General features: G+C 34.1%; 1 protein-coding gene across 6 annotated transcripts; it reads left to right on the top strand.

Annotated features, from left to right (window-relative positions):
* The first annotated feature begins 1,513 nt into the window (after window positions 1-1,513).
* On the top strand, window positions 1,514-23,317 carry inpp5d (inositol polyphosphate-5-phosphatase D). 6 transcript variants are annotated; one of them, XM_083568755.1, is made up of 27 exons: window positions 1,514-2,550; window positions 3,741-3,804; window positions 6,630-6,765; window positions 7,136-7,289; window positions 7,475-7,615; window positions 7,728-7,818; window positions 7,901-7,978; window positions 8,084-8,161; window positions 8,430-8,553; window positions 8,858-8,964; window positions 9,175-9,277; window positions 9,519-9,715; window positions 11,018-11,135; window positions 11,258-11,354; window positions 11,496-11,634; window positions 11,950-12,058; window positions 12,921-13,009; window positions 13,339-13,420; window positions 13,525-13,614; window positions 14,667-14,777; window positions 15,636-15,715; window positions 15,808-15,895; window positions 16,931-17,077; window positions 18,187-18,250; window positions 18,569-18,775; window positions 19,390-19,871; window positions 22,620-23,317. In XM_083568755.1, exons 1-27 carry the CDS (start codon window positions 2,411-2,413, stop codon window positions 22,667-22,669), a joined length of 3,366 nt encoding a protein of 1,121 aa, XP_083424881.1. In that variant the 5' UTR covers window positions 1,514-2,410; the 3' UTR covers window positions 22,670-23,317. The 6 variants fall into 6 exon arrangements, with proteins under 6 accessions (XP_083424881.1, XP_083424883.1, XP_083424882.1 ...); XM_083568757.1 differs by having other exon boundaries at window positions 2,152-2,550; window positions 18,626-18,775; XM_083568756.1 differs by having other exon boundaries at window positions 2,152-2,550; window positions 18,623-18,775.
* Window positions 23,318-24,201: the final 884 nt, after the last annotated feature.

Raw genomic sequence — 24,201 nt, 5'->3', positions numbered from 1 at the left:
ATGTGTGTGTGCGTGTGTGCGTGTGTGCGTGTGTGCGTGTGTGCGTGTGTGTGTGTGTGTGTGTGTGTGTGTGTGTGTGACAAAGAGAGCAAGAGAAAGAGAGAAGCATGAAGTATGGAAACCCCCATGCAGAAAGTGCACTTGGGTTCTCTTTTTACATCATGTGACTCGAACTGTAGATTGTCAGCAGAAAGCTGCTTTCTTTCTTTCCGTCTCACTCACTTTCTCACACAGTGAGGTATCCTCCCCTGTCACCGCTAATAGAGAGAATGTATCTAGAGTTTGAGGAGAGTGATTCGCTCACTTATTATCCTATCTTGTGCTTTCATGATTCCTACATGCATTTGAAATCAAATTACGAATAAGAGAATGCAGATAAGGTTTAGAATGCATGGGATGTATCTCTGTGGTTAAAAACCAGAATATGTAGCACTCGGAAGAAAGTACAATCTCAATCAAAATTTTGTATGGAAGGACAAGAAAATGTTTACTATGTATCAGCAAAATGTGTTACTATTTTAGAAACACGACTGTGGGTCTCATTGTAGGCATAAAACAATATAGCTGTTTATATGTAGGATGAACAAATATATCAACTCAAATCCATAGCAAATCTATGTTCTTTCAGGCTTCCTGTCACAGTTTTCATGATTCCACAGTCTGGGCTAGAAAGAAATCAGCCATCTATACCATGCTGTATATTTTGACTAATAACTATTGGTGGTGCTGTTGTTCTCAGTTCAAAAATAAAAAGTAGAACAACATTTATTTGAAGCCATTACAATGCCAGAAAAGAAAGAGGTGTTAGCCCTGCTAGTCCATTTATTTCACTATTATACAGTATTAATTACCTTTAATAGATCTATCTATATGAGTCTTTAGTAGTAAAAGTACTGTATGGTTGTAACCATAATATTGACCTCATTTCTTTAAGGAAGCCACCTTTTTGTTATTGTCAATAAAAGGTCTATACAATAATATTGTTTATTCTATGTACCATTACAATTGCGCTATTAATCCATAGTTTTAACTGGACCTTCTTTCTTAGCTATGATTTAAGATTTTGGCTTGAGTTTACAAAACTTGGTTTAACATTCTAAAATATCACAGAATATAGTTAAGTATATAGTTACAAGCCTTTAATCATCCTTAAACTATATCTACTATCAACTGCTACAGCCTCCTGAAATTGACTAACTGACCCTCCCTTTCCTTCCTGAGACCCTTTTTTTAGTAAATTTATTTGGCTTTAACTCAAAAGCGGCTTAGGATTCAAGGATGATTATTTTTCTGCTGAGCTGCTGACTGGATTTAATGATAAATGACAATAAGTCTGCTAATTTCCTAAACCCAAAACCACCTGTGGGGAGTTCCATTTTTAAAAAGGAAGTGTAAAAATGGTGTGTGTTTGTGTGTGCGTGCCGGCGTGTGTGTATACGTGTGTGTGTGTGTGTGTGTGTGTGTGTGGCCATCAGGTTACTTAAGATTGCACAAAATGACAAAAAAGCAAGGATTTTTGAGTAACATCTAACGAGTAACAATGCATTTCTATGCATTGCTTATTTAAAATGGGAATACACTGATAAACACAAGTCACCAGGGAGGTATTTATATGATTTTTTAAATAAAGCTCATGTCTTACAATATTATTATGAAAGAACACAGTTATGCATGACATGTGCAAGTGAACACTCTGCTATGCTATACTTTTAAGCTCAGCCTGTATAAATAAACACAGCTGTACTGGATATCTTATCATACTATCATAAGCAAGCATGCCTATGCATGACCTGTGTAAATAAACACACAGCCCTGAGAAACCACTGCATATGCAGCTTTAGCTTCTTTCACTACCTTCTGCAGTTCTGCATCACCTTGTTGCCTGTGTGCAATTATCCCAGCCCATCAAAACTGCATCACAATCTCAAAAGTATCACAATCTCTGCCATGTGCATTTGTATTTATAAATACATTTGTGTTACATTATAAATAATTAATATCATGGTAGACACAGAGTGTGCATGCAAGGTTTAAGGTATAGGATTGTATAAAAGTACATAACAATTTGGGCAAACTAGTCTTTATTTCTGCAGTGCTGTTTCTGTGTTAACCAGTCAGCTCTCTGGCCCTTCTCTCTCTCACTTGCACACAGAATGAGGAAGTTCACCCTTGCGTTTGTAGTAGCTTCCTTTTTGCAGCTTTCGCCTATTTAACAGGAAGAGAGACAGAAAGAGCCAGTGTGTATGTGTGTGTGTATGCGAGAGAGTGTGTTTGAGAGAGAGAGAGAGAGAACGGGCTGCACTCTGACGTAAATAACGCCATGAAACGGGCCTTGGAGGGACGCTGAATCTGACCTCGAGTTTTGCTGAAGCTTAACCAGTGATCGGGGAGAAAGGGTTCACTAGACAGGATGTCGTCCCATCAGCCTTGGTACCATGGCAATATTACTCGCTCTATGGCAGAGGACTTGCTCTCCAAAAATGCCAAGGATGGGAGCTTCCTCCTCAGAGACAGCGAGTCCATACAAGGAGCTTATGCCCTCTGCGTGCTGTGAGTACACCAGTCTGGCCAACAAGCTTGGTCATTTTTGCTGGGCCAGCTAAACATGCAGCAATGCTAATGTGTACAAAATAGCACCCAGATCATTTTAAAAAAAATTCTGTTTAATCAAGCTTATGGTTGAATCTTAAATGTGTCTGAAAGTCTTCTGTTTTGTTCTACTTTAGTTTTTCACCCTTCATTTGACTTATTTCCTTTTATCACATAGTCTGTTTTTGTTCTGTTTTCTGTCTGTTTATGGAATATTTTGGGTTTCTGTTGTGTTTTCATTTAAAGACTTAGTCACTTCTTTGTTTCCATTACTGTCATGCATGGAATAAAAGTAAAAATAAGCTTTTCTTTTTTTTCTTTTTCTGTTTTTTTTTGGGGGGGTATAGGGTGGGGGCATATTTTTAGGTTTATATCACAAGCAATGCTTTCTTTACACCCCACTACTAGATGTAAGATTACTTTCATCATTGTCCTATTTGAACAGGAAATCAACATATATTTATTGAAAGAGAGTTTAAGCTTTTTGCATGCTGTGACAGTTATGTAAAATGGTATATTAGAGTGCCTTTTGTCCACCACCTTAGTCTTACTCAGATAGAAAGACTACTGGCTGAAAGGCTGAACAAGAACCCAACAGCTACTAGTAGAACAAAGAACAGATGCATTACAAACCATGACCTTGCAATGATCTTTAATGACACTGAAACAAACAAAAAAATGTTCCATTGCAAGCTGCTTGTTTGTGGAATGGCATGAAAAAGGCATGTAGATTTTGTCTTATCTAACAGAATACACCAAACTGCTCTCTGACTGGAGTAGCTTTTTAAAGCCATGTAAATGCATGCAAATGACACTTAAGGTCAGTGTTTTACATATACAGCAAACATGAAATGTGTTGCAAATAGTATTTACTAATAGAGACCAGCAAACATAGAGTATAAAGAACTGAGCTAATATGAATTTTGGTTAACTTTTGACAATGTTGACAATGTAACTGTTCAAAGCTCTATGCATAGAAGTAAACTGCTAATGCTTGCACATATACAAACGTTCACCATTTCCTGTTTAGCCCAAATCATGCACAATATAAATTGATTAAAAGAGCATTGTACATGCACACCTTTCATTATTACTGCCATTCATTAGTTTATGCTCCTTACTGAAACAGGATTATGTTTGTGCATATGCAGGTACCAGAACTGCGTATATACATACAGAATTCTACCCAATGAAGATAAAAAGATTTCTGTACAGGTAAGAGAATGCAGAAGAACATCACTCTGTGAGGAGAACATGTTTGATTTCAGGTCTTAAAGTAATCTGAAACCAATAATATATGAGCATAAAATGCAGGAATGGTCTAGTAGCACATAGAGGTTATGTCAAGTTTTTCTTTTGTTCAATAAAAATGAAATATTTATATTCTTTTAAAATATTATTATTTAAAACATGGTATAGATAGATAGATAGATAGATAGATAGATAGATAGATAGATAGATAGATAGATAGATAGATAGATAGATAGATAGATAGATAGATAGATAGATAGATAGATAGATGTGTAGTGTATAACCTGCTATGTATCTCATTAATTTACTTACTATAGACACAATAATGCATTAAGTATGAATTTCTATCTATCTATCTATCTATCTATCTATCTATCTATCTATCTATCTATCTATCTATCTATCTATCTATCTATCTATCTATCTATCTATCTATCTATCTATCTATCCAATGTGCATTATATTTCAGACAGGACACAACACTGATGAATGGCTCTATTAAATACAGAAGAAATTTATAACATTGTATCCTCATGTTGTCTGAGCTGTTGTATTACTGTAATAATTTGTGGGTTGTTTAAAAAAAAAAAAAAAAAAAAAAAGACTATAGTGCATAGTCTATTCCAGATCTTAGGACTGTTACAATGCTTATACTTGACCTCTGAATCTATAAACTTGAACCATATATTTGGCTAGGATTTCCCCTCACCTGAAGTTGATTTAATCTAAAGTTGTATATTTTTATATACATATATAAATTATTTAAATGTTTTTCCAAAATCTGTTCCAATCTGTTTTTTTCCCCCCAAATCTGCGATTAATACTAACACAGCAACCAGCATCAGACATCTAACCTTCTATAAATTTTTTAGATTTTGGTTGAGGGTGTTTTTAGTTTTTCTATGAATGTGTGGCCTCATGGCAGCTGTCAGCTCAGCTGCTGTGGACACCCTGCCTCTGGTGTGTGGTTGTCTTGTCTCTTTAGGCAGCATCTATTCTTGCCTCTGTACTGCAGACACTGAGCTAACAGCACACTACTGCAGCTGCAACACCACTTGTTGCTTTTATTGTGCATTGTGTGAAACAATGCAAAACTGTACTGACTACAAAAGGTACATTTACGGCCAACAAAGCATAAATCAAATGTATTAAAATAGACTTTGTGCATGTAATGTTTTTTTTTTTACTTGGCTCTTAGGAGCATTCTCAGATCTATGTGGAATTTGATATGGGATGCTCTGTAATGTGCAAAACTGTAGAATAATTTTTAATATCTGTCTGCCTTGTAGTTCTTCCTCTTTTAGTTTTGAACTAAAGCAGTGCTTCAGTTTTAAATTAACCTTTTGCGTGGGCGTAAGAAAAGCCACAGGTTCTTCTAGCACTGGGCTCTGACTGGAAAGTTTCTGAAATGCAAGTTTTTCATCTCTAATTAGGGTTGATAAAAAGTGGTTTAGCAGGGCATGCTGAAATGTGTGAAAAGTGTGTGGGAGACTCTTTAACACTAACGCAGCCATTGCTACTCCTGACAGCCATGTTGCGACTAAGAACAGTAAAATGGACGCCAACCAAAGTAACACTGTTTTAGGTTAAATATTACAGCCAACATTATTGTGAATCAATTTTCCTTTGCTATTATCAGACCGAAAAACTATCTACTGATGGGTGGCAATGAAAGAAAATACAAATATGCATCTTAGTCAGGTTTTGGGCCTTCATAAGCCCCAAAACAGTTAAAATGCACTTTGGCACAGGTTTTACAAGTCAAGATCTGTCATGGAGGGAGGAAGACTTTTCTTTTAACAGATAATCTGTCAGTTTGATTATGATGATGGTGGTGGAGAGCATTGTCACTCCACAGGCATTCATAATGCTAGAGGCATTCAGTTTTGTTGAGATCTGGTGACAGTGAAGGCTAGGCATGTGATCATTTTCACTCTTTTCAAGCATTAAGGGGGTTCTGCAGGACATAAGTTGGGTAACTTGTTGTAAAAGGGACAAATTTGGCCAGCAAAATCTTTTAACCATATCAGAGCTACTGGTTCATAGTTTATTTTGTTCCCTACGTGTATGCAGTTTTCCGCTGTAGTTGAACTATTTACTGCTATACTTCATGCCATATTGCCTACAACGACTTAAAAGAACTTTTCATGCATTGAGACCAGGAACCACGCCCTAACAACCTAATTTTTCCTCTTCTCTTTTCTGATTCAAACTGAACTTGTTTAAATTATGATGTTTTTACACAAATAATGAACATAAAAAATTGAGCAATAGGACATTATATACAGTAGTGTAGAAGTAGGTTTTACAAAAAATATTTAAGATTATTAAACCTTGAAGTATCAATAGTACATAGTAGAAAGTATAATTAAGTATACATCCTATAATGTTTGCTTAACACACATAATTTGACATTTGATACAATCTCTGCCTAAAAATAAACGTAAATAAATGTAGTCAAAATGCTAATTTTAGTTCTTCAAGCATTAGTTGTTTAACCAGTTTAATCCACAAACATATATTTATTTATTGGTTATCCTGATTATTCTGCACTTAATTTGACTCACTGATGTTATTTCTCTTCTATAATTTTATTGAAAAACAGGAATTAACTATACATGGACTAAGATTCTTCTTTTAATCTTCGAATTATTTAAAACATCTATTGATTTTCGATATGATTGAACTGTTATTTATAGTAACAACCTTTTTAAACAAGGTTTGTAAACTTTTGCACTTTGTTGTGAATGCACTAAAAAGCTTTTGCTCCTCTTCCCCATTGCTTTCAGGCATCTGAAGGTGTCCCCATTCGGTTCTTCTCTGGAATCTCAGAGCTGGTGGAGGCTTACTATAAGGAGAACATGGGTTTAGTCACACATCTGCAGTATCCTGTGCAGAAGGAGGAGGAGCCAGAGGATGAACCAGGTTGGTAACAGGATTGCTAAAAGTGCTTATTTATTATTTGTACACGTTGTGAGAAAGAAAAACATAGTAAATTGTACTGTTGGTTAATAGTGAGGTGGTACCTTGTTCTGTACCTTCTGTATCTTGTGAAGGTGGTAATGTATTTAAAACTCACCAACAGTATGGCCTAATTACTATTTTAAAAGGTTTAAAATCTAATCTGTTGAGTTACAGTACATATATTAATAAAGATACAAAACTTCAGCAAAGTTAAAATTCGGTTTGCATTGGGGCTCGGATTTAGATAAATGTATGGGGAAAAAAACGTATTGTGTGCTAAACCAGTAGTGGATGGTTTGTCATTCTGGTCTGTTCATTTGAATTCCCACAGAGCAATTCAGTTTACCTCCTCAGCTTCCACCTCGGAACCTCCCACTCATCGAAAGTAGAGAATGCCATGCTGAGCCTGTAAAAACAATAGAGCCAAGCCGCATGTCCATCAAAGACACTTACCTTCAGCGGTTGCAACTTGTCGACATGTCACAGTAATGCATGATTTATACATTTATACATGTCATCTTTACAGCAATATCTCACAATACTGAATAATTTAACTATATAATGATTATCTGTTTCACGTCTAAAAGTACATGTTAATTTTGTTTTACTTGTCTGGCGTAGTGTTATTCTGCATCTCTATCAGTTATCAGTTGACTTGTTAAACACACAGCCTCTCTGAAGATCATCAAAAGGCAATCCAGGATTACTTCAGCTCGGCTGTGGGTCTGGATGTGGAGCAGGTACATAATGGAAACCCCACTCTCCCCAACCTGAAGAAGCTTCTCAAGACTATCTGCAAGAACCTCAACATGTATAAATCAAATAAATTTTTTTTCTAATATTTTGATGCTAAAAAATAGGAAGAAACACTGGCATTTATAGGCCATTTCCTATTAACCAAAATTTGTTTTTATTTTGCATAGTGAAATTTCCCGTACACTCCCAACTCTGGAGGCCTTACAGAAAATTGTAGATCAGCCAATGTCACCTGGAGCTGGAAGACTTCGAGGACAGGTTAGTGTGCTTTCATAGCTAAAGATTAAACAAAAATCTCTGTTTTTGATCCTTTCTACACATTTATCTTTTTTTGTTTTAGCTTTCACTTGATGCCAACCAGTCTATGGGTTTTAGGCTTGAGCAACTGACCAAGATTTTGTATTCAATTGAAGACAAGGTATTTATAATTTTTGCACTGCTAATTATTCCCTTCTTTCTCTAAATAGTAAAAAAAAATCCGTTTTCAATATAACACTGATAAAACATGCATTCTTTATTCCAGGCTAAAACTACAGTATTTGAATCTGCTGGATATGATGGAGGCCATAGAAAGTCACTTATACCGCCTGTAACATTTGAAGTGAGAAAAAAAAGCTTTTATAGAAATAAATGTAGATAAATAAACGTCATCGTTACATTCATATGATCCTCTAGTTATTTGCTTTCCACAGCTACATGCAAATATGGGAGTCTTGTTTGCCTAATGTGCAGGGGTATTGTGACATCTGGGTAGTTGTGAAATAAGCACTGTTTCTCTGCAGAATCTCTTCATACTTCATTCTGTAGTTTCATAAGACAAATTTCATAAGAAAAATTTCTATTTTTGTTTTCTGTTTCTGTTCTAACAGGTAAAATCAGACTCTCTTGGCATTTCAAACAAAATGTTCCTAAAGGTTGATGTAGAAAGTGGAAAAGTTTACTTCAAGAAATCCAGAGATGGACCTGAGGACAAATACTTTGTGCACAACAAAAGTACGTCTTTGCACATTTGTGAGGAGAATAGAATGTGTTAAAGGGCACATGTGTTTAGTAACTTTAAAAAGGAAATGACTTGTCATTTCTCATTGGCCCATGCAGTTCTCTCAATACCAGTGACATATAAAAAACGTTTATTTTTTAAAAAAGATCTTTCAAAAGACTTTTTTGATTTGCAAACATGCTGTTTACACTCACTATTTCCTAAAGAGTATTTACGGAAGTGTGAAGCATCCAAATGACTTAATTTGGAACTTGAATAGGAAGAAATTACTAATGGTCTATTTTTGTCATCATGTAGTCTTGCAGTTGATAAAATCCAAGAAAATGCACACCAAACTGGAGATAGTTTTGGAGACTGAGAAGGAGAGGACTCAGCGTAAAGAATTTGTCTTTAATGACACAAAGGTGCAGCTTGACTATGAATAAATGTTTTTTTTTTATGTTAAGAATGTATTTATATATTCTCTAAGACAACATTAGATTTCAATATATTTCTAATATAAATATATATGACAAATTTGGGATTTTTTTTGTTTCCTTTGAACATGTAAATCACACATTCTCACATAAAAATTCTCACATACATCTACATATATTTGTGTCTGAATTTTTCAGAAACGAGAAGGTTTCTGTCAATTACTTCAGCAGATGAAAAACAAGCATACAGATAAGGCCGAGCCGGATATGATCAGCTTATTTGTTGGTACATGGAACATGGGTAAGTGTGTCATCAGCACTGTTTTAAAAATTGCACTATTAATTGCTCCAGACCAAGTTTATACTTCAACAGCCTTTACCCAACTGTATGCTCCAACATTCAACATACTTAGTACTGTAAAAAAGAAAAGAGTATAATTCCACTATACAGTATTACCTACAAGACACACAGGTCAGTTCAAGTTCCAGCAAAGGTTCCTATGGGTTTAACTTTACATCTAGATGTGCTCTTTTGTTTGCAGGAAATGCTAACCCACCACCTAATATTACCTCATGGTTTCAATCCAAGGGACTAGGAAAGACTCGTGATGACACAGCCAGTCAGATCCCACATGACATATATGTCATTGGAACACAGGAAGATGCAATGGGAGAGAAGGATTGGATAGATATTGTAAGGGGAACCCTTAGGGGCATCACAAACATCAGCTTTAAACAGGTACAGCACTATTTATTTATATTATAAGATTTAACTGATTTATACTAAAATAATAAGTGTTAAGGGGTAGTTTGTTTTGTTTTCTAATAATACCTGTATGTTTGTGTGTGAGGCAAGAGATTAGAAAATAGTACATTTTAGTTATAGTTTCCTGATGGAAAAATCACATGGAGTAAGTGTTTTTTCATGTTACTGGGAATTACACTGGGAAAAACATTCAAGAAAAATATGTGATAGTGAAGAGTGCAAAAAACACCAGAGAAAAAATAAATGAATGTGTAAGAAATCACGTGGAATAAACAAATAATGTGAACGTGGACTACATGTGAACAGTCCATTACATTAGAAAATATTATAAGTATAGCATGTAAAATGTCTAAATCCATCCATTTTTATGTGATTTCTATGCGAATTTTCTTTGTGTTAACATTTCGTCATTGAACAAGAACAGTACCCTGAATAATATACACAAAAAACAGAGGTTATTTTTATTGAAAATGGCAATAATTACTTATAATGCAAAGACTGTATTAACTCAATACAATCAAAGACTGACTAAGTTAATCATTTGATGTGTTGGAATAAAAGATATAATGTTACTCTAACTGTAAAACAATGTTAAAGGTGTGAAAACGATACTCAGCTATACCATTTGCATTAAAAAAAACTGACCAACATGCTGTACATTCTGTTATTTAAAACAACTTTTTTTCCTCTCCAATTCTTTATTAGGCAGTTATTTTTTCTGAATCAAATTTCTGGTACAGAAACATAATTAAACGTGTAAAATGCTACAAGTAAACATAACCTAACCAAGGATTAACAAAGAACAGGTGAACACAGTTGGACAACAAAGCATTGACATTTCAGAGGAAAAAAGAAAAGTGAAAAAAGCAAAATACATTTGTGGAATTTTAATTGCCATGGGAACAGTGATGTCAAGGGAAAATGTGCAAATGAAACAGAAATTTATCCATTCCCAAAGGCTATGGAATGAAAGTATGGTCTGAGGTTGAATTAAAAAAAAGAGGTGAAAAAAGAAGCATATTTAGTCTTCTAGTAAAATTCTCCAAGTAGAATGTGTGAATACATCAAGAAAACAATCACTATTTCGTATCGTAGTCTTTTTTAGTTTTAAGACATTTTTTACTAATATTACATGAAATACCACAGTAAAGATGATCCTTCCCAGGATTCCATAATACATGCTTACAGAAGTTGCTTTTCTCCTCTGCAGTGTTTACTTCTCTTTTTTTTCTGATGACTGGTAATTTTGATGCCCATTTTCTAATCCCTCACAAGATTGCCACTCAGACACTGTGGAATATAAGAATCATTGTTCTTGCTAAGCCGGAACATGAGAACCGGATCTCCCACATCTTCTGTGACAGTGTTAAGACTGGAATCGCTAATGCCCTGGGTCAGTTAATCTCCACTCTAACATTTGACTACAACTAAAAAATATAACCACTACTCATCAAGGCTAATGTTGCATGATATGTACATTCTTTAAATCTATATTTGTGTGTTTGCATTGTTCAGGAAATAAAGGAGCAGTGGGAGTATCGTTTATGTTTAATGACACCTCGTTTGGGTTTGTTAACAGTCACTTGACCTCGGGGAGCGAAAAGAAGCTCAGGTAATGTTTAAATTCATTCTAGAACGTAAAAAAACTGTCATCGTGATATAACTCAAAATTTAAAATTATAAAGCAATTAATTTTAAACAGTATATATGAACTTCTTTGATTCATTTTATTTTCTTATTCTATTCTTCCCAGACGAAATCAGAACTATGTCAGCATCCTGCGCTTTCTGAACCTAGGAGATAAGAAACTCAATCCGTTTGACATTACTCTTCGATTCACACACCTCTTTTGGCTTGGGGATCTCAACTATCGAATTGACCTTCCACCAGGGGTGAAAAAAATTAATCACTATTCATATATGTATCCTAACTGTAAATTATTGTCCAGTAAACTTACATTGTCCACAACATTATAATAGTTTTTTATATCAAATGTAAGATTTTTTTAATCAAATGTAATATGCTAGGCCTAAATTATAATTTTTCTTGAAAAAAGAATGGAAAAGAAACAAATAAACTAAAAATATAATTTGCCTGGCTGCAATCCTTTAGTTTCACATTTAATGGAGCAGTTAAAAACAGAAGAGGTTAACATAACTAGACAGGAAGAGACACTAGCTTTTGTACTGTTGTTTTGAATTTTCCAGGAAGCAGAGAACATTGTGATGAAGATCAAACAACAGCAGTATCAGGAACTGTTAAACAGAGATCAGCTCAACATGGAAAGAGCAGATGAAAAGGTTTTTCTGTACTATGGTGAGAGTCTGGCTTTACACCCTTGACCATGACTAAAACACACTTCAAACAACCTGTAAAATTCAGTCCTGGACCAAAACCTCACCCCCTACATTTTTGTGCCTATGTCACTATGCAGATTTTATTTTTGACTAAAGCATCTTACTAAACCAAATGAAAAATTCTACTCTAGCCCAAGTTTACTAATCACTATGCAACTTAAAAAAAACACATCTGACCCAATCTCCCTCTACACTAGACCTCAAGTGAAATTTACAATACATAGTATAATATGAGAAGTTAAACTCTCGCCCAAATTCCATCACATTTGCAGTTTCTGTTATTTTTAGTTCTCAGCAGTGTCCAATACACTCAAGAGTTTCAGTTTATTCAAAAACCTTGTCCTTTGCATGACTTTGCAAAGCTACTATTTATGCTTGTTGGGGCAAACTATTCAGTAACTATACTAATACAAAAAATGGTGTAACTTGATTTTTATGTGGATTGTATATATAACAGTTTTTGCTTTGTCATATATTTAATTTGGCCTTTGGTTAACAAAATATCTTTTTGGGGATTTTTTTCTTACAAGAATGTGTTATGACACTTTTCAGGTTGATTAAGTAGGTTGTTAATAATCATCTTAATCACTTGACTTGGTGTTTGTGAAATTAATTATAAACTGCTAAAACCTGATGAACAATAGATCTTACTAAATACTTAATGTTTATTTATGTCAGTTTTAATGAAGGGCTTATCTAGGTAAAATACTTTCTCAAATGCTTTTTCCTATGATGACCTTGAAAGATTTACAGAATTTTATTTAAAGTTGTTTAAAGAATTACTTTTTATTCTATCTATGTTTTTTTTTTTACATTTACAGATGAAGAAGACATCACATTTCCCCCAACATATCGATTTGAGAGAGATACCCATGAAAGATATGTCTATACCAAAGCCAAAGCCACAGGGGTATTTTTTTGTCATTTAATTTTGAATGACATTTTAAAGAAAGTTAGCTACATACATTTTAAAGAATACAATATATACATTGTCACCCTGCACAGACAGATACTGTATATTGATCCTATGTACTAAACTACGGATAAGCGGGAGAAAATGAATGAATGAATGAATGAATGAATGTACTAAACTCCAGGTTACTCTAAAAGTAAATCTAAAGAGTACTATGGTCTCTTTCACACAATCATTTTAGGTTTAGTTCTCATATGTTTTTACTTAACTTGTGTGGTTAAAACATACAAGGCCATTCACTTTCCCTCTCGTTATCTCACCAACAGACAAAATACAACTTGCCCTCATGGTGTGACCGTGTGCTTCGCAAGTCCTACCCACAGGTTCATGTGGCTTGTCACTCATATGGTTAGTTGAAAGAGTTTAAAAGTCAAACATTTTGGAAGGCAGAAACTTGTGCAGCAGTACATTTAATTAATTATAACATTTGCATTCTTTCTATCCATTTTCAGGATGCACAAATGACATCATGACAAGCGATCACTGTCCTGTTTTTGCTACATTTGATGTTGGAGTATCTTCACAGTTTGTCTCTAAGAATGGTATGCTGTTAATGCTATTTATCTATTAGATTCATGGTGTACACACTATAGAGTAGAATGTTTGTGAAAACATGACCTTCACATGTGCATGTTCTTTTGAACATTTTGTTACAGATTTAGTCTTTCCTTTATAATAACCTAGATGTGACATAAATTGTGAGAATTGTGGGAATTAATAGGTTAACAGTACAAGCCAAACCTCCTCTGTAGCTTTAGTTTTGCAGTCATTTATACTGCGATAACACTGATTACCCAATATCAGATGCACATTTCTATTCATGTAAGAATTTAAGATGGCCTAATGTAGAGCCATGTGGAACAACATATTGCATTTTTTTGGCTTTTATAATTATTCAGTATTAATAAATGGTTAATACTTTCCAGTAGTGATACTATAATGTTTCCAGAATCTAGACTAAATCTGTAAAATGTATCATGCTTGTTGTTTTTCCAGAATCAATGGGAATCAGATTACTTAATTAAATACTTTACTAAACTTCATTAACACATTGTAATCAGTGATACAAAATGTATTGCTGTAATTAATTAATTCGGTGATACTGAATTAATTAATACTGAATGGTGGAAGTGGTAGCTTAGTGGTTAAAGCTCTGGGTTACTTCTTGGAAGGTTGGTGGTTCAAGCCCCAGTATCACCAAGCCGCCACCAAGGCTTTTAACCTTCTGTGCTCCAGGGGCACTGTATTATGGTTGACCCTGTGCTCTGTCCATAGCTTCCTAACACCACGGGGTTCTCGAAGATGATAATTCACTGTGCTGTAATGTACATGTGACAAGTATAAAGCCCCCTTTTTTATTGAAACATTCTTGGATTAAAACGTTCTACAGTAAAAGGCAATGTATTGTTGGCAATCTGTTGTTAAAATGTAATTTATATGGTCCAGAGGAATTTGAGAATCAGCAGAAACAACAGCCTGATCATAGCTGATTAATTTGTTAATACTTTATACGATTTGGAAGACTCGTAGGAAGAAAGGAATTTCACCTCTGTAGCTTAATGGATGATAATTTGTTTTTCTTCTGTCCTTTCAGATCCAACAAAGGAGTCTCAGGGTGCAATAAAATTTATGAACTGTGTTGCTATGCTTAGGACCAAATCCAAGACACGATTTTTCATTGAATACCATTCAAGCTGCTTGGAAAGTAAGTTTACTTCAGTCTGTACTAGGGGTGTAACAGTACACAAAATTCATGGTTCGGTATGTAGCTCGTTTTTAAAGTCACGTTTCGGTTCAATTTCGGTACGTTAGGGGAAAGAAATGCAAAACATAAAAGTGCCTGTCATTTATTTTATTTTTTTATTAAAACAGTTTATTATTATTAACATTTGTGATCGTCGACATTTTAACAGTATACATTTTTAAAACAATTTCAATAAAATGCCTACTTGGTTAAATAATATATTAAATAATATTTTATAATGTTTTATAAAAATAAAAAAGAATAAATCAAATTCATTTGAATAGTTTAAATTTTTTAAGACCCCATTTGGGTAATACAGAAGCTGGACATAAAACGCTAAAGAATCCATAGTGCTAGCGTTAGCTTCTTGCCACTTCCTGGTTAGCGGCTGATGCTATCACTATGGATTCTTTAGCGTTTTTGTGCATGCACAAAACAAATCTTATTTCCCGGCATGGAGTAAATATCCACAGTGACACTGCGCTAAATCTAGTTTATTTTTTATACCCCTGACATTGGTTTGTATGTTTTCAAGTTTAATAATTAAAAGATGCACTCAAAGTGTGAGTGAGACGACAACTAAACAATCTTGTGGTCCTCCACTTAATACGTTCTTGAGGTAACTCAGATTTTAACTATGTTCTACATGTTAAAAGGATGGCATTCGGTACACATATGCACCGAACCAAAAGCCCTGTACCGAAAGATTTCGATATGAATACGTGTACCATTACACCCCTAGACTGTACAGAAAATCTGCTTGTTATTGAGTTGACAGATTAAAGATTTCTTCTTTTTTTTTTTGAAAATAATTCATAGAATTTGTCAAGAGTTCTGAGATAGATAATCAAGAGAGCACTGAGGGTTCCATAAGGGTTCGGTTTGCAGCACATGTAGAGGTAATCTGCCTTGTATTCACATCATGTAAAGCTAAATCCTGGAACATTATAGTAAATGTTTTTTATTTTTATTTTTTTTTATCTATTTGCAGCTTACTCCCATCATTTCAGACCCGGAATACCTACTAGAGCAGCATATACTCATCAGTATAACATCCACAGACAGTGATGAATCATATGGTAGGTGTGTTTAAAACACAAATATGATTTTGCCATGTACTAATTTATACTACAGCGCTGTTAAATGTTATACAGTATATATTTTTCAATAACAGTTTATATGTGTTTATATATACGTTTTGGTTTAATTTAGGATATGTGGGGAATTGAACTTATGTGTTCCTTTGAATCAGCTGATTTAAAGGGACACGTATGATCATTGCTTCACATAACCTAAATTTAATTATACACAAATACGAAACCACTTAATAAAAACATAGATCATAGATATGCTAAATCTTTCTGTATGTGGCATATAGGGGAATGTCTGTTTATAGCTGCTATCATTTAAATGTTAAAAGAACTTGTGTGCAGATGTTCTACAGTGATTACAGTAACTTTGTCGGTCTGTTCTGTATCATGCCAGTCTGTCTTTGATTATAAACAATATTTTGTGTTTGATTCTTTAGATAAGTTTAAACCATTTAAGGAAGTCAGCTAAATAGTTTTTTTTAACTTAGCACCCTTTTTTAACTTGGTCAACTGTTGCAGTCCCGTTTCAAGTCTAGGTTAAGGGGTGTAATGTTGTTTTTGTGATGTATTTGGAGGGAAAGGACATAAAGAGACCCAGTAGAGATTTTGGTTTCCATTTATTTACACCCGTAATCATAAACAGGACTATACACACAATAAGACAAAACAAGTAAAAGAAGCATTAAAAAAATGCATATTTCCAGGTTTGCTGAGTTTTGTTTGGGTCTATTTGGAATTTTGTAAGCATGATGGGGCATTTAAAAAATATTGTTATATATTTTTGAGTGTAGCTGGCAAGTGGGACTCAGGGACTAAGATGTTGGACTAATGATTTAAAGGTTGGGAGATCAAAATCATAGCACCATTAAGCTGCTAAAGCCCTTAAGTTGCTCTGGCTAAGCGCGTTAACCAAATGGCATTTATGGTAAATGTATTAATGTAACTTTTATGGATTTGTATTAGTCTGTTTGAATGAAAATTCAATTACTTATGAATGTCATCAATTGTCTGACTCGCATGCAGGGGAGACATGTGTGGCTCTGCGGAGTGCAGAGAATGCCTACACTGAGTTTGATGTCCCACTCACACATCATGGTGAGCAGACAGGTATTCTATCAGGAGGCATCCAACTACGCACATCAGAAGGAAAACTGACAGAGAAACTATATGGTAAGACAAGCACATGCTACAAACTTTTGCACACAGTGTGGGTGGTATATACAGTGGAACCCGGTTATCTCGCCCTCGGTTAACTCGACAAACTTATTAAGTCGACGTTTTTGAAGTGGAACCGCCAAATTCTTGCTTTTTCTAAGCATTTTTTATCGGTTATGTCGTTTTTATGTCGCCGAACCCTGATATCTCGAGCAGGGGTGCAATTAACAGTTTTGAGGGGGGTATGCAAGACAGAAGTTTGGGCCCCCATATATATATATATATATATGTATACTGGTGAATCTCTGCTGTTAGTTAGTGCTAGTGTTAGTAGTGTTAGTAGGGGTGCGGCGCGGCTTTGGGAAGAAAAGCGCAGCCGTTGAGAGAGTGCCGGTGGGAAGACACGTACCGGGAAACGCATGAGCGATAACAACGACCGCCGTGAACCAACATATACCAACAATAACGGACAGTGAGAGTGTGGAAGTTTAAATAGGAGCTGGTGATGATGATAAACGAGCACCATATGTGCGCGATTGAAGCCGGGAGCTTCAGAGAAAGCGGCCGAGAAAACACCTGACACGCTGAAGGGGGCCGAAGGGGGCGTGGCAGGTGGATTCCTGACAGATAAACATGTACTGTATGTATTTTTATAACATGACTTCATCAAACAAATCGCAGCAACGCTGTTGTGTAAAAAACCCTTCAAAAACACGTGCATGCACATTCTTATTTATTAACGCACATCATGTACATAAAGAAATTTCAAGCACGTTAATATACTGCCGCTATTTTGATTTTCGTTTATCTCGATCATCGGTTACCTCGATGCTTTTTGGCGACCCCCTAGGACATCGACATAACCGGGTTCCACTGTGTGTATGTGTGTGTGTGTGTGTGTGTGTGTGTGTGTGTGTGTGTGTGTGTGTGTATATATATATATATATATATATATATATATATATATATATATATATATATATATATATACATATACATATACATATATATATATATATATATATATATATATATATATATATATATATATATATATATATATATGTGAAAATGCATATACATGTAGAGAGCTGCAAAAACAGAATGTGTTTTCTTCTCGGCAGATTTCATCAAGACCAGTGATGACTCAGGAACTGGTAAAGTCAAATCAGGAGATTTTAGCAACAAGTAAGTAAACGTTTAATTTTATGCTTACATTCCTGCATTTGATAAATAATTCAGTAAAATGTAACTAACAGTGGCTTGGAATCTTTTTTGTTATTATTCATTTATTCATCTATCAATTACTGTGAAGTATTTAAAAATATTTAAAAAAAAGTATATAATATATAGCAAAGGAATGCAGTTACAGAAATAAGTTTAATTACAATATACTTAATGCTACTAAAGTATGGAAATACGACCTCAAGACATTTTATAGTTTGTTTTCTATTAATTGTTAAAACAACCAACAAATTCTTATTAAGGTTAATATATAACTTGCAGGTCTTTGGTCTCTGATGTTAGTAATCCTAATTATATGGACATTGTCTACAAAAGCAGCAGTCAGTTAAGTTGGAGCTACACTGGGTACCGACCAGGAGCCTCCCCTGGACACATGGCTAAAGACTCAGCTCCTGGCAACACCTCACCTAAAAAGATTGCATATGATCAGTCTGTTTGCAGCCCCACTGGAAAGCTGTCCAGTCCAAAGTGAGTGCATTTAAACATTTCCCTTACTTAAACCCTAGAAACCTAGAACCCATACCTATAACCCATTTCCATTACCTATAATCAATAACCTTAACCTATAACCTATTTCCTTAAGGTTCAAAGTGAGACCTCTAACAAGAATCTCTTCCATTATTTTTTAAAAAACAAATACTTTGATGTGAATTTATATATTTGTACATTTATTTATTTATTAATTTGCCTGATCAGGATCATTTACCACACTGCTTGTACTACTTGTGAAAAATATAAAAATGTAATAATATAAAAAATTATATAATAGCCTTTAAAAAAGGGCAGCAATTAAGAATTATGTGTTCCTATCTGAAAGTATATGGCAAGCTGGGAAAAGATGGTAAAGGATTTCCCCAGACTGGCACACAGTATATGTGTGAACATATGGATTTTACACATATATCAACTTTAATTTAATTTAATTTTATAAAATAAATGTCTTTTATAAGCATTATACAATACTGAATTTTTCACACTGTGGGATGAATAAAAGGTACATTATCAAGAATTTGAATTACACATAGTTTATAGCCACTATTAAATTATATATGGTGTTTGTGTGTTGAAAAATTACTTGTTAGAGCGGAAGGTGAGCAACCAGCAGAAATGTTTGACAACCCACTTTATGGATCAATGGGAAAGTCGGGATGTGGCAAGGATCATGAAATTACCAGAAAGGAGCAATTGGGAATCCCTGAGATTTTTGCATTTCCAAAAGGCTGTGAGTCTGACTCTGATCGTGCACCTCCAGTCCCTACTCCTCGCACTCGCTCCTTCACTTGCTCTGAGTCCAAAGGCCAGAATCCTCCCTCAACTTCCAGCAGCAGCAACAACCACAGCAGCAATAGCAATCTACAGCCTCAGTCCTTCAGCAAGAAGCCTGTGGTACCATCTCGATCCGAAGGAGGCGGGATGATGAGTGGAAAGCCACCACTGCCTATAAAATCTCGCCAAGGTCAAACCCCAGAGCCCCCTTCAAAGCCCAGAGACTACAGAGACTCCTCAGAGTTGCCAGGCAAAATGCGGCCTCATGCCAGGACATGCCAACCACTCCACAAAGATGGTAATACAAACTTGGTATATTTTAGATCAACACAAAAGACCTGTTATGAAATTGCTAGTCAAGGCAAAAGGATTAGTAAAAGTTTTTTATATATATATCTATATATATATCTATATATATATATCTATATATATATATATATATATATATATATATATATATATATATATATATATATATATATATATATATATATTTAGGGGTGTAACAGTACACAAAATTCACGGTTCGTTATGTGCCTCGGTTTTTAAGTCACGATTCTGTTCAATTTCGGTACAGTTAGGGAAAAGAAATGCTAAATATAAAAGTGCTCATCATTTTTATTAAATATATAAAATAATATTTTATAAATAGAATAAATCAATACAACACAACATTTGTAAGACCCAATTTGGTTAATACAGATGTGTATGGTAAATGTGTGTTTTTTACATTTAATATTTTATTTTCGAAACATATGATATACTTAACTGTTCTACTTATTTCAGCATACTTTAACAAATGTTTTTAATCCTCCCATCCTTCATTCACTCCCTAGATATGTAAAATTGTAAGGATTTTTTTCTTTTAAGAGAAATTCTTTAAGCTGGACATAAAACGCTAAAGTATCCATAGTGCTAGCATTAGCCGCTAGCCACTTCCTGGTTAGCGTCTAACAAATTCTTTAGCGTTTTTACGTATGCACAAAACAAATCTTATTTCCGGTACAGAGTGAGTAGCCACAGTGACACTGTGCTAACTCTAGTTTCTTTTTTATACCCCTAAAATTGTTGTGTGGTGTTCAAGTTTAATAATAACAAAAAATGCACTCAAAGCGTGAGGCGGAGACTAAAGAAATTTGACCACCACTTAATTAGTTCCTGAGGGAACATCATTTTGTAATTGAGCTTAAATCGATTTCTGAAGTACAGTTGACATAATTTATATATATATATACCTTCGGGTTTTAAGTCACAGTTCAGTACAATCTCGGGACAGTTGGGGGGAAGGGAAATGCAAAACATAAAATTGCTTGTCGTCTTTTATTAACGCAGTTTATTATTATTAACATTTCTGAACATCAACAGTTTCTTTTTTTTTATTTTTTTATTTAACAATTTTAAATAAAATGCCTGCTTGGTTAAATAATATATACAATAATATTTTTATAAAAAAATAAAATATAACAATAAAAAATTATTATTTTGGTTACATTGGCACAAATTGAATTTATTTAAATTGATTTAAATAAAATGAAATAAATGGAAAATCGAATTAAATATTTTACATTTATTAGACCAAATTGGTTCAATACAGGTGTGTGTGTGTGTGTGTGTGTGTGTGTGTGTGTGTGTGTGTGTGTGTGTTACATTTTATTTTCTAAAGATATGTAATACTTATTTCAGTTTAACAAATGTCTTTATTCCTTCCATTCACCACTTCCTGGTTAGCGGCTAAAGCTAGGGCTATGGAATCTTTAGCCGTTTCATGTATGCGCAAAACAAATCCGGTACTGCGTGAGGAGCCACAGTGACACAATCTCTATTTTTTTTTATACCACTGGCATTGTTGTGTATGTTTTTATGTTTATTAATAATAATTATTGTTATAATACAAATAAAACAAATACGTGTACCATTACACACCTAATATATATATATATATATATATATATATATATATATATATATATATATATATATATATATATATATATATATATATATATATAGTATCAACTGCATTAGTTATGTGCCATATCATTACTGCTTATTTTTATTAATTTAGGGTGGTGTACACACACACTCAGTTTATAGCAGAGATGCCCAAACTAGGGTCTGTGGGCCAATCTTTGATTTGGTCCACTATATGTGATGAAGAAAATTAAAGGAGGAAAAGCCATTTGGAAATAAAAAATTTAAAAAGTAGCTTTATGTCTCCCATTTGCGGTCACTGAATAGCTGTATTAGGCACTGAACTCTAGGTAACAATAAATTGTTTCTCACTGTACTATGAGTTTCACTGAATTAGAACTTCAAAACTAAAACTGCATTAGTTACACAGATAACAGAAATTTTTTTTTCTATTATTTATTTAATGGAGTTTGATTTTTCACCCTTTATAGGAAAAACTTTGGGTTTATGGTCGCAATGCTACCTACATGCATTTCAGGCCTTTCAGTGGATATTTACTTGTACTCTGCACAATTAAAATAATTATTAATCAAATCTAATTAAATCTAATCTAATTTAATGTATTTGGAAATGGTGAAGAAATTGGAAAAAACACAGAGACACAGAGCAGAGCATGAGTACACTTGAGCTCAGAATTGAAATGGCAACTCAGGAGCTGTTTCAACCAACACTACCCACTGTGCCCAAAGTACATTTGTATAAAAGCTTATTTAAAAAACAGAAAAGACCTAGTCAGATGACATATTTTTGTTAATATAAAGTATAAGACCTTCAGTAGAAGTGGAAGTTATAGCATGACAACCTGTATAAAAGTGTCACATACTGTATTAACAGATTTATGCATGTTTCCGGGTGGAATCTTTATTCATTTTTTTTTTTTTATTTAAAGAATTATTTTCATATAAAGGCATATGTAGGTATGATATAGGCCTATTTAAGCATAAATCACACTGAAATCATTCTGAATTGACTCTGAGATCAGTAAGTGGTGATGAAACAGTTATTTAATAGTTACTAGTTGTTATTGGACTTTTCCCCCCTTCCTTTTTTAAACATCTGTTTTGTCTTTTTTCAGTGCATCCTGAGACAACACCAAGCCCAAAGACAGGTCGCTCTCTGAAATGAGCCTGCATTTAAAATCTTCAGTTGGCCATCACTTTTGGAGTTCTACATGACACTGGAGCCTTGACAGATACTTGCAAAAGTCCAAAGGGGTGCATTAAAAAGCTTGACAAGCTTTTGCCTTATGTGTAGCAAGAAAAATAAAATAAAAAAAACAACAGAAACAGTGCCATTATCTGGCACAAACTGTTTTGTTATAAAACAAATGAATGTACAGTGCAGAAAATTTATCAGAATTAAGAGACTATGTGTAATGATCATTCATCTGATAAAACAAAAAAAAATCTCACCAACATGTTTTTACTGGTGTCTTTTGTGAACGTGGATGCTTACTGTTTTAATCACATGCTATAAAGAACTTATAGCTAAAGTAAAACATTTAGATTGACACTTTAATTTCCCTGATGCTGTGCTGATAAATGGAGAGAAATGTATGAGGGAGTATAAAAATATGAATAATAAATAAATAAATGATTATAAGGTAGTAAGGATAACAATTTTGCAGTGTTTACATAATTTCTGGAGGTTTGTAATCAGTCATCCATTTACATTTATGGGTGTTGAGCATCTGTTTCTGATGAGCTGTGATCAGCCAGTCAGTTTTATCTTGTGCATTTAACCCCTTGCATTAAATATCAAATGTCTCTTTGACCATGCTGTGTTTGGATTTCTCTTTTTCTTTCAGCTTTCTGTTTATGCCAGTTGTCAATACTGGTAATAAGTGAAGCACATTTACAATTAACTGTACCTCAAATGTTGATTTTGCATATCTAAAAACTAGGACAATAGATATCTATTGTACAGTGATGCATGAGGTTGTACATTTGTTGATAAGTTTAGTTGTTGCTTGTAGATTTAGTATATGATACATTACTTTAGATTTGTAGGTAATGCTAGAGTTATGATCTAAAACAAAGAGATGTATTTAACTTGAATTAGTAGGATAGTCCTACAGAAATCCACAGCTAGAAGCATGTCTTCTACAGCAAAATACTGATTTGTCTAGGTCAACCTATGCAAACTGTAAAAAAATCAACGTTTTTTCTCTATATTATGGAATTTAAAAGAAAGGGGTTAGTAATACAACAATACAACATTTACTGTAAAAGCTGTAAAGACACGAAACATTAAATACCAACACTAATTTTCTAGTATGTAGCCAAACCAACAGATGTTCATGGACCGGATGTGCAAATATTTATTATGACAAAAATTGCTAATTTTAGAAAAAGTAAAATAAATAATTCGACCACTGACACTACTTGAGATTGGCCATGAGTTCTTTCTGATAAAGCCAGTGGGCAACCTATTTTATTGGCGCTCGAGCTTGAACGCTAGCAAAAAGTCAGCAGTTTTAGGAACATATTCAATGTTTTGTACCGGTTTTTGTAAAAACGTATAATAAGGCGTCCCTCTGGTAAGAACAATTTCTAATAAAAATGACATTTCTAATAAAATTTTTAAAACTGAACTGAATGTTCTATGAGTTTATTGTGTTGACATAAGGATATGTGTGTGTGTGTGTGTGTGTGTGT

Source organism: Silurus aristotelis (genome assembly GCF_946808225.1).
Source record: "Silurus aristotelis genome assembly, chromosome: 2".
Classification (NCBI taxonomy): Eukaryota; Metazoa; Chordata; class Actinopteri; order Siluriformes; family Siluridae; genus Silurus; species Silurus aristotelis.
Note: the sequence above shows the minus strand (reverse complement) of the source record. Positions and strands in the feature narration are given on the sequence as shown.